Source organism: Crinia signifera, chromosome 12 (assembly GCF_055691185.1).
Source record: "Crinia signifera chromosome 12, ASM5569118v1, whole genome shotgun sequence".
Taxonomy (NCBI): domain Eukaryota; kingdom Metazoa; phylum Chordata; class Amphibia; order Anura; family Myobatrachidae; genus Crinia; species Crinia signifera.
In genome coordinates, this window is record NC_139228.1 from 7888101 (window position 1) to 7900545 (window position 12445).

Sequence of the window (12445 nt, forward strand, 5' to 3'; positions counted from 1 at the left end):
CCCTCAGGAGCGGGTACTCAGTGTCACCCCATGGGCCTGTGTATGAGGAGATTGCTCTAAGAACGGGGATAAATCAAGATGGCTTGTCCCAGCAGCCAGGTATAGTATGTGTATGTGTCCTGCTAGCTAAGTGTAAGTGTCCACAGTATTCCTATTACCCATATCCCTGTTACGTAGCATCCCTATTACCCGTATCCCCATTATACAGCATCCTTATTGCCCATATCCCGCTCTACAGCATCCTTATTACCCATATGCCCGCTCTACAGCATCATACCCCCATTATACAGCATCCTTATTACCCGTATCCTGGCTCGACAGCATCCCCATTACTCGTATCCCCTTTATACAGCATCCCCATTACCTGTATCCGGGTTATACAGCATCCCTATTACCCGTATCCCCATTATACAGCATCCTTATTACCCATATCCCCGCTCTACAGCATCCTTATTACCCATATGCCCGCTCTACAGCATCATACCCCCATTATACAGCATCCTTATTACCCGTATCCTGGCTCGACAGCATCCCCATTACTCGTATCCCCTTTATACAGCATCCCCATTACCTGTATCCGGGTTATACAGCATCCCTATTACCCGTATCCCCATTATACAGCATCCTTATTACCCATATCCCCACTCTACAGCATCATACCCCCATTATACAGCATCCTTATTACCCGTATCCCTGTTATACAGCATCCACAATACCCGTATCCCCATTATACAGCATCCCCATATCCCAGTTGTACAGCTTCCCTTTTACCCGTATCCGGGTTATACAGCATCCCCATTACCGGGTTATAAAGCATTCCCATTACCCGTATCCCAGTTGTACAGCATCCCTAATACCCGTATCCCCATTATACAGAATCCCTTTTACCCGTATCCCTGTTATACAGCATCCCCATTATCCGTGTCCAGGTTATACAGCATCCCCATTACCCATATCCCAGTTGTACAGCATCCCTATTGCCCATATCCCAGCACTACAGCATCCCTATTACCCGTATTCCCGTTCTACAGCATCCCTATTGCCCATATCCACGCACTACAGCATCCCTATTACCCGTATTCCCGTTCTACAGCATCCCTATTACCCGTATCCCAGATATACAGCATCCCTATTGCCCGTATCCCAGATGTACAGCATCCCTATTGCCCATATCCCCGCACTACAGCATCCCTATTACCCGTATTCCCGTTCTACAGCATCCCTAGTAACCGTATCCCAGATGTACAGCATCCCTTTTGCCCATATCCCCATTATACAGCATCCCTTTTGCCCATATCCCCATTATACAGCATCCCCGTTATACAGCATCCCTATTACCCATATCCCCGCACTACAGCATCCCTATTACCCGTATTCCTGTTCTACAGCATCCCTATTACCCGTATCCCCATTATACAGCATCCCCATTACCCGTATCCCCATTATACAGCCTCCTCATTACCCGTATCCCTGGTTATACAGCCTCCTTATTACCCTTATTCCCGTTCTACAGCATCCCTATTACCCGTATCCCCATTATACAGCATCCCCATTATACAGCCTCCTTATTACCCGTATTCCTGTTCTACAGCATCCCTATTACCCATATCCCCATTATACAGCAACCTTATTACCCGTATCCCCATTATACAGCAACCTTATTACCCGTATCCCCATTATACAGCCTCCTTATTACGCGTATCCCTGTTATACAGCTTCCTTATTACCCGTATCTCTGTTATATAGCAGCCCTATTGCCCGTATCCCCATTATACCTTATCCCAGTTACCTGTATCCACATTATACAGCATCACCATTAGCCTTATCCCCAATATACAGCATCACTATTACCTGTATCCCCGTTATACAGCATCCCCATTACCCGTATCCCAGTTATACAGCATCCCTATTACCCGTATCCCCTTTATACAGCATCCCTATCACCCGTTTCCCCGTTATACAGCATCCCTATCCCCCTATCCCAGTTATACAGCATCCCTATTACCCGTATCCCCGTTATACAGCATCCCTATCACCCGTATCCCCGTTATACAGCATCCCCATTACCCGTATCCCAGTTATACAGCATCCCTATTACCCGTATCCCCGTTATACAGCATCCCTATTACCCGTATCCCCGTTATACAGCATCCCTATTACCCGTATCCCCGTTATACAGCATCCCTATTACCCGTATCCCCGTTATACAGCATCCCTATTACCCGTATCCCATTATACAGCCTCATTACCCGTATTCCCGTTCTACAGCATCCCTATTACCCATATCCCCATTATACAGCATCCCCATTATACAGCCTCCTTATTACCCGTATTCCTGTTCTACAGCATCCCTATTACCCATATCCCCATTATACAGCAACCTTATTACCCGTATCCCCATTATACAGCAACCTTATTACCCGTATCCCCATTATACAGCCTCCTTATTACGCGTATCCCCGTTATACAGCTTCCTTATTACCCGTATCTCTGTTATATAGCAGCCCTATTGCCCGTATCCCCATTATACCTTATCCCAGTTACCTGTATCCACATTATACAGCATCACCATTACCCTTATCCCCAATATACAGCATCACTATTACCCGTATCCCTGTTATACAGCATTCCTATTACCTGTATCCCCGTTATACAGCATCCCCATTACCCGTATCCCAGTTATACAGCATCCCTATTACCCGTATCCCCTTTATACAGCATCCCTATCACCCGTATCCCCGTTATACAGCATCCCTATCCCCCTATCCCAGTTATACAGCATCCCTATTACCCGTATCCCCGTTATACAGCATCCCTATCACCCGTATCCCCGTTATACAGCATCCCCATTACCCGTATCCCAGTTATACAGCATCCCTATTACCCGTATCCCCGTTATACAGCATCCCTATTACCCTATCCCCGTTATACAGCATCCCTATTACCCGTATCCCAGTTATACAGCATCCCTATCACCCGTATCCCCGTTATACAGCATCCCTATTACCCTATCCCCGTTATACAGCATCCCTATTACCCGTATCCCCGTTATACAGCATCCCTATCGCCCGTATCCCCGTTATACAGCATCCCCATTACCCGTATCCCAGTTATACAGCATGCCTATTACCCGTATCCCCGTTATACAGCCTCCCTATCACCTGTATCCCTGTTATAATCTACACAAGATCCTGATTGTGTTCCCATAGCTGACAGCAATAATGGCATTTTCTATGCCCATAACACTCATGAGTCCAGACTCACATATACACTGTGATTCCATATCAGTGCACATCTCTGACCTCTGTACATTGGCAGAAACCGCATGGGATCTGACTCTGCGATGTCACCTGCGGTGCCCAAAACACTGCAGCATGACTGGCATGTAACTGGCTTATGGGGCAGTGATGTGCAGCATCCCAAGAAACAGGGGTGTCACCCCATTATGTGGGCATGCCAAAGTCAGTGGCTGTGTCCTTGGGGCAGGTGCACTGGGTTTGGCAGTGTGATTACCCGGATATCCCGAGTGACCTGAGGGTTACTCCGATGCCCACGCAGATGATACAATGCTATGTATCAGACACAGCGGTGGGGCACAGAAGCTGGCAGTGGGCAACCTTTTACTTAAAATGCCATCTGCAGCTTTTAGAATTTTGTACAACATTTCCATACAAAGAGCCAACTTACATGTCCGCAAACCTGCCCACATGCAGATGGTAATAATAGTCTTCTGTTATTGTGTACAGGAGGCAGATGTCATGTAAGATACAATACAACCCCTGTTCTCCTAATTCTTAGCACCACATTATTGTCACACTTCCAAATTACCCAGAATCCCACATATTAGGAGAGCGACCCAGTGACATGTTCCTATTACATCATTGTTTTATGCAGCGTTCTCCCCGGATGATGCTGAGCAGACGTTGGAGTATTATACCAGTGAGCCGGAGAGTCGCCATGTGACGGCAGAGCCAGGTAACGGCCCGGGGCTATGAGATGACTACGACAGGTATTATGCATTTAGGGAATACAGAGAATTGGTACTAATAAGGTTATATAATGAGCACTGTTACTGCAATAATACCACTGCTGTACTATGCACCACTGACATACAGAGACCATACATTATATTCACCACTATGCACCACTGACACACAGAGACCATACATTATATTCACCACTATGCACCACTGACATACAGAGACCATACATTATATTCACCACTATGCACCACTGACATACAGAGACCATACATTATATTCACCACTATGCACCACTGACATACAGAGACCATACATTATATTCACCACTATGCACCACTGACATACAGAGACCATACATTATATTCACCACTATGCACCACTGACATACAGAGACCATACATTATATTCACCACTATGCACCACTGACATACAGAGACCATACATTATCTTCACCACTGTGCACCACTGACATACAGAGACCATACAGTATATTCACCACTATGCACCACTGACATACAGAGACCATACATTATATTCACCACTAAGCACCACTGACATACAGAGACCATACACCTCTGCTCAGGGGTGTAACTATAGCACCGCAGCCCCCGCGACCGCGGGGGGGGGCGCTATGCATGTGCGGGCGCCGGGGGCTGCAGTGCTATAGTTACGTTACACCCCGCCGCCCGCCGCACCATCCCCAGTCTTTATCTGTGCAGGTGGGGGGGGGACGCTGCGAGGCGGCTGGGGGGACGGACGCTGCGGGGGACACAGCTGCGGCAATTACTTAAAGCTGAGCCGGGCAGGGGGAGCCGGGAGCTGTCTGTACTGAAGAAGAAAAAAAAAGCCCATACAATGAATGGGCAGCCTGTGATTGGCTGCTGAGCGCTCTCTCAGCCAATTGCTGACTGGCTGAGAGAGCGCTCAGCCAATCACAGGCTGCCGATTCATTGTATGGGCTTTTTTTTTTTCCTTCCGTACTGACAGTGACAGCTCCCGGCTCCCCCTGCCCGGCTCAGCTGTAAGTAATTGCCGCCTCTGTGTCCCCCAGCTGCCTCGCAGCGTCCCCCCCACCTGCATTGACGGCTACCTGGGGGAGCGGCAGGCGGCGCAGATGGAGACCGGGGGCGTGGCGGGAGAATATAAAGAAATCTTATTCAAAAGACCGGGCGGCCGCTGATTGGCTGAGAGCTCAGCCAATCAGCGGCCGCCCGGTCTTTTGAATAGGATTTCTTCCTATTCTCTCGCCGCGCCCCCGGTCTCCATCTGCGCCGCCTGCGGTCCTCGCCTGCCGCTCCCCCAGGTACCCACTTATATATCGGATCTGAATCTAGACTGCGGGGGTTGGTGTGGCGGGCGGAGGGGCGGGTGAGTGGCTGGGCGTCCTCCCTTTAACGGCGGGGGGGCGCCCAAAATGTAGGTACGCCACTGCCTCTGCTGACCGGGAATATCTCTATATGGAATCGGTACATCTGTCAGAATGAATTTAGGTCTACAGTCATTAGGTCGACCCCACTAGGTCAACTGGCAGGAAGGTCGACCTGACTTAAGGTCGACATGGGCCAAGGTCGACATGACTTAAGGTCGAATTTGCATAAAGATCGACATGAGGAAGGTCAACTGGTCATAAGGTCGACATGGGTTTTTCACTGTTTTTTGATCCAAATGTCGACACAGTCGACATGGACACAGTTGGCAATGAGAATCGGACCCTCGCTTCGCTCGCAATGCTTCGGGCACGGTGGCTCGCTTCGCTCGCCACAGCTTTAATAACCTCCTCCACGCCCTAGTGGATGGTAGGGCATGAAATACCGCCTGTCGGCACATGTCGGCTCAAAAAACAGTGAAAAACCCCATGTCGACCTTATGACCAGTCGACCTTCCTCATGTCGACTTTTATGCAAATTCGACCTTAAGTCATGTCGACCTTGGCCCATGTCGACCCTAAGTCAGGTCGACCTTCCTGCCAGTCGACCTAATGACTGTAGACCTAAGTTCATTCTAATAGATGACCGCATCCCCTCTATATCAGGTTACTCAACGGACAACAAGATGTCAGAGTATGATGACGCTGGGATACTGACACACCGTCTGACCAATGGTGGCGCAGCTACAGAAGGGAATAACGGTAACTAAAAGCTCACACAGGAGTTACAGGTGTGTGATGTGTGAGGGTAATACTGGTGACCTGGCACTGCCGAGCCCACGTGCTGTGTGTGCTGTGTGAGGGTAATACTGGTTACCTGGCACTGCCAAGCCCACGTGCCGTGTGTGCTGTGTGAGGGTAATACTGGTTACCTGGCACTGCAGAGCCCACGTGCCGTGTGTGATGTGTGAGGGTAATACTGGTGACCTGGCACTGCCGAGCTCACGTGCTGTGTGTGATGTGTGTGGGTAATACTGGTGACCTGGCACTGCCGAGCCCACGTGCCGTGTGTGATTTGTGAGGGTAATACTGGTTACCTGGCACTGCCGAACCCACGTGCTGTGTGTGATGTGTGAGGGTAATACTGGTGACCTGGCACTGCCAAGCCCACGTGCTGTGTGTGATGTGTGAGGGTAATACTGGTGACCTGGCACTGCCAAGCCCACGTGCTGTGTGTGATGTGTGAGGGTAATACTGGTGACCTGGCACTGCCGAACCCACGTGCTGTGTGTGATGGTAATACTGGTGACCTGGCACTGCCAAGCCCACGTGCTGTGTGTGATGTTTGAGGGTAATACTGGTGACCTGGCACTGCGGAGCCCACGTGCTGTGTGTGATGTGTGAGGGTAATACTGGTGACCTGGCACTGCGGAGCCCACGTGCTGTGTGTGTGATGTGTGAGGGTAATACTGGTGACCTGGCACTGCCGAGCCCACGTGCTGTGTGTTATGTGTGAGGGTAATACTGGTGACCTGGCACTGCCGAGCCCACGTGCTGTGTGTGATGTGTGAGGGTAATACTGGTGACCTGGCACTGCCGAACCCACGTGCTGTGTGTGATGTGTGAGGGTAATACTGGTGACCTGGCACTGCCAAGCCCACGTGCTGTGTGTGATGTGTGAGGGTAATACTGGTGACTTGGCACTGCCGAGCCCACGTGCCGTGTGTGATGTGTGAGGGTAATACTGGTGACCTGGCACTGCCGAGCCCACGTGCTGTGTGTGTGACATGTAAGGGTAATACTGGTGACCTGGCACTGCCGAGCCCACGTGCTGTGTGTGTGACATGTAAGGGTAATACTGGTGACCTGGCACTGCCGAGCCCACGTGCTGTGTGTGATGTGTGAGGGTAATACTGGTGACCTGGCACTGCCGAACCCACGTGCTGTGTGTGATGTGTGAGGGTAATACTGGTGACCTGGCACTGCCAAGCCCACGTGCTGTGTGTGATGTGTGAGGGTAATACTGGTGACCTGGCACTGCCGAGCCCACGTGCTGTGTGTGATGTTAGCAGTCTGGGTGTTGGGTGAGTTTCTGATTGGTCTGTACCAGGGCAGGGTCACTACTAATCTCCCACTGTGGAATATCACAGGACAGGATAAATGGGGCGCAGACTGTGGCTACGATGATGCAGCCAGTGAGCAGTTCCCTCAGGACCTGGCAGCTGATGGAGGAGACAGCGCGGATGAGAGAGAGAGAAGACGCCGGGATCTTCCCTGCAACGGTTTGTAGGAGTCTCTGTGTAATCTGTGATATCGCGGAGAGGGCATATGGGCATCAGGTCGACATGCATCGGTTCACAAGGCTTAGGTTGACACCAGAAGTAGGTCGACAGGGTTGGAAGGTAGACACAATCATTGTCGACAATGGCAAGGTTGACAGTCTAAAGGTTGACATTACTTTTTCATTTATTTTTTTCCTGAGCAGACGTGCCGACAGGCGGTATTTCATGCCCTTACATCCACTATAGCGTGGAGGGAGAATAGAATTGCAGCGAGTGGACACTGTACACTATGACGGTGCCCATGTCATCATTAGCCATGGCTAGTAGCCATCAGCTGCCTGTCAGTGAGGGTGAGCACTGTACAGATAATAAAATACAATCACTGCAAATGTAACAATATCACTGACTACAGGAATGTATATGCAATGCAATCTTGGTGGGATGTATGTGACGCCAATATGTGATCCTCTCAGCACTGCCCCACCAGTAGTAGCCCATAGGGTGCTGCCGTCTCAGAATGGCGGTGGCCCAGGGCCCTGATGCGACGCTGCCCCATGTTAATACATGGGGCAGCATCGCAGCCCCTTCACAAATCTAAGGGGGAAGCAAGCGGTACAGGAGGGATCGAAGATTCCTGCTGCGGTTCCTCCTGATACATTCAGGGGATACTAACCCAGGAAAATGTGTGTTAACAGGGAATTACCCGCAAATATGATGTGATAAATGGGCCCCTATCTGTGAGGATGTCAGGCGAGCACTATAGTACTAACAGAAGGACAATGGCATTATGTACGAGAGCACAATAACAATTCCCCTATATATATAATAGTACACTATATAATGTACAACCCAGGGGTGACAGTGCCAGGTATTTACTATGTCCGTCTCCTTGTGTCACCCCAGAATTCCATATCCGCAGCAACCACGATAATGTCCCAGAGTCTGACAGTAATAGAAGACCTGTCTCCGCTGTCTACGATGACGCAGAATAGGCTGGACAGAGGCAGAATTAATGTGGACTGAGATCCAGACGATAAGACAGTTATGGATGGAGAATTAAGCGTCAGCTACCCGAGGATGGACAGAACGTCACATAACGACCACAGCTACATTGTACATGTCCTGCACTGTCTCCCTGTAATAACATAAAGCAATGCAGGCTGGTATTGTGTCCTGTAACATTATATACTGCATTATAAAGACACTCCATACCGTTATATCCAGTGTGTGGCTACGAGTCCCTCTCAGTGTGCGGCTATGAGTCCCTCTCAGTGTGCGGCTACGAGTCCCTCTCAGTGTGCGGCTACGAGTCCCTCTCAGTGTGCGGCTACGAGTCCCTCTCAGTGTGCGGCTACGAGTCCCTCTCAGTGTGCGGCTACGAGTCCCTCTCAGTGTGCGGCTACGAGTCCCTCTCAGTGTGCGGCTACGAGTCCCTCTCAGTGTGCGGCTACGAGTCCCTCTCAGTGTGCGGCTACGAGTCCCTCTCAGTGTGCGGCTACGAGTCCCTCTCAGTGTGCGGCTACGAGTCCCTCTCAGTGTGCGGCTACGAGTCCCTCTCAGTGTGCGGCTACGAGTCCCTCTCAGTGTGCGGCTACGAGTCCCTCTCAGTGTGCGGCTACGAGTCCCTCTCAGTGTGCGGCTACGAGTCCCTCTCAGTGTGCGGCTACGAGTCACTATCAGTGTGCGGCTATGAGTCACTATCAGTGTGCGGCTATGACTCCCTCTCAGTGTGCGGCTATGACTCCCTCTCAGTGTGCTGCTATGACTCCCTCTCAGTGTGCGGCTACGAGTCCCTCTCAGTGTGCGGCTACGAGTCCCTCTCAGTGTGCGGCTACGAGTCCCTCTCAGTGTGCGGCTACGAGTCACTATCAGTGTGCGGCCATGAGTCACTAACAGTGTGCGGCCATGAGTCACTAACAGTGTGCGGCCATGAGTCACTAACAGTGTGCGGCCATGAGTCACTGTCAGTGTGTAGCTTCTGTCCCATCACAATAAAATATTTCCCTCCAGTGTTCCCAGCAGTCGCCTGTGTCTCTTGTTACTCAGCACGCTGTGTCCTGTCACTACCCCTACGCTACTCCATGCTGCATTATGATAGGAGAACACTGCTGCATGTTCCTGGGTTATAGAGAAGATAAAAGTGCCTTATTGGTTAGGTTAGGCAGAACCACCAGAAGTTACCCGATGGTACAATGACGGGCATGGGGAGAGTTAAGGCCCCCATACACTATGCGATTTTGGGACGATTTCATCGCAGGTGTGTGATATCCGATCCGATGCGCGGTCCCGTGCACATCGGACCGGATCAGGGAGGTCGGACAGTCAGAACATACGATCACGTCCGACTCCCTGTATGCATATGCCTGCTCACCTGACAGGTATATGCATGCAGACACCGGGGGAGCAGTGGGGCGAGCAGCGGGTCCCTGAGTGCTAAGCTGGAGGTGGCGGGGAGTGCTGACCTGGCCGGGCAGTGATGAGCTCTCAGCCAGCCAATCAGAGAACGGCTAGTCATTTGACAGGTATTTTAAAATCTAATACCCGCCACTGCGCGTCCCGTCCCGCAGCGCTGCTGTGCTGATATCTATGATCATCATCACCGCCCGGACAGGTCAGAACTCCCCGGCGCCGCCAGCTTAGCACTCAGGGACCCACTGCCCACCCCACTGCTCCCCCTGATAAGAGCACCACCGCCCCCTGAGCCCCGACATGTGATAAATCGCAAGCGATTTATCACATGTCAAATTTGGCTCATCAAGTGCCAAATTGTGTGTGAGCCTCACGGGGAGCTCCCGAGCGGCTCACACACAACAGGGGCCTTTATGCTATATACATGCCGGAATACACCTGAAAGACAATGCACACAATCATACAATCTTCAGAGATTGTATGATGGATTGTATGCAGAGTGTGTGCACACAATCATACAATGCGCAGTCCCGTGTGTTGAAGGATTCGTCCTCTGATCAGACGTGCTGCACGTGTCTGTTCAGTTGGGATTGGGAGTCGATTGCCTGTGCTTTTATGTAGGGTACACACCAGAAGGATCATGATTGTGAGCAGATAGTGAGACGACCATACAATGGTCACACGATCTGTTGGCGCACACGATCTGATCACAATCTGCATACAGTCCGTTCATGATCTGTATCCGGTTGAAGGGATCGTTTTCAAATCCTGACTGCAGCAGGTAGGATCTGCACAACGACCAAACTACCAGCGGGGACGCGCAGGGGATCGGATCGAAAACATGCCAAATTCCATACAATCGGTCGAGATTATATCGAAATTGGGGGAATTGAGGCCAAATCGTTTTGGCGTGTACCCAGCATTAGGTGTAAAAGCACCGTTTAGTTGTATAGTTTAGGTGCATACAATCGAAGGTGAGACGATCGTCGTATGCAGCAGCTGGATTGTACGACAAATTGTGAGTACATTGTGTGTCCAAAAACCACCAAGGACTGCCGGGGAGCTTATAGGAAGTTTGGACACAATCATGATTGTAAGCAGGTCTTTCTGATGTAAGGCCATCTAGGATTGGTGAATGTGAGCAAGAAGAGGATGGTCCGATGAAGGCGGTGCTGAGCTGTGAGATGTCACTGTATCACTTCTTTGGGAAGACTAAGCCTCATACCTACACCCACATGTACAGAAGCAGCACCTGTGTCACATCTGCACCGCGGCATCGGGGGAGCGCTAGTACTACAACAGGCGTGACAAAGTGCTCGCACACACACACCTGAACGCTAGTGTACACCTGCAGTGCTGGTTACAGGGACTGGCCAGAGCGCAGGAGCAGCACAATGGGTTACGGTATGGATGATAGACAATGTCTAGGCTGACAGTCACTAGGCCAACCACTGATGGCTGACAGTGACTACGTCGACACCTAAGAATGGTCGACATAGCCTGGGTCGACATTGTGTATCGCATCCACTCGCATGGCTCGGCACACTATTATACTCTCACTCTATGCACACTTGGATCGTACAGAATGAAAAAAAAAAGGAATAAACGACCTTAAGCTTCTGTCGACCTTTCGTCAATGTCGACCATTACTAGTTGACCTAGACCCAGGGACAGCATAACGTTCATTAGAGGTAGGGGCTGCAAGCAGTCTCTGGGGGAAATTTACTAAGATGGGAGTTCTAGTTCACATGGGATGTTGCTATAGGCAACCAACCAGATACTATCTATTATCTTCTAGAATCTAGAAGGTGCTGAATAAATACGAAGTAGGTTCTGGTTGTGCAGTGTGTGTTCCCAATCCCCAATGGTATCTGCAGTGCCAGCTGAGAAGTAAGCATCGGGTGTGTGGAAACTAGACATAATCACATATTGTACATCTTATATTATCACAATCACAGAGGCGCACAGCTAATAACCTGACACACAGCGCTGCGTTCCACCGGGGCCTAGACTCCATATCTATATGAATATTGTACATCTTATATTATCACAATCACAGAGGCGCACAGCTAATAACCTGACACACAGCGCTGCGTTCCACCGGGGCCTAGACTCCATATCTATATGAATATTGTACATCTTATATTATCACTATCACAGAGGCGGACAGCTAATAACCTGACACACAGCGATGCGTTCCACCAGGGACTAGACTCCATATCTATATGAATATTGTACATCTTATATTATCACTATCACAGAGGCGGACAGCTAATAACCTGACACACAGCGCTGCGTTCCACCGGGGCCTAGACTCCATATCTATATGAATATTGTACATCTTATATTATCACTATCACAGAGGCGCACAGCTAATAACCTGATACACAGCGCTGCGTTTCACC

General features: G+C 50.3%; 1 protein-coding gene across 2 annotated transcripts in view; it reads left to right on the forward strand.

Annotated features, from left to right (window-relative positions):
- Positions 1 to 8846, forward strand: part of LOC146050606 (antigen WC1.1-like) — a 38985-nt gene extending 30139 nt beyond the window's left edge. The window contains exons 9-13 of one of the 2 annotated variants that reach the window (XM_083167689.1): positions 1 to 99; positions 3895 to 3975; positions 6016 to 6111; positions 7500 to 7631; positions 8535 to 8846. In XM_083167689.1, the coding sequence (XP_083023815.1) occupies positions 1 to 99; positions 3895 to 3975; positions 6016 to 6111; positions 7500 to 7631; positions 8535 to 8623 (497 nt within the window). In that variant the 3' untranslated portion in view covers positions 8624 to 8846. Of the gene's footprint in view, positions 111 to 3894; positions 3976 to 6015; positions 6112 to 7499; positions 7632 to 8534 lie in introns of those variants that run through there. The other variant, XR_014466341.1, reaches the window with a different exon arrangement.
- Positions 8847 to 12445: the final 3599 nt, after the last annotated feature.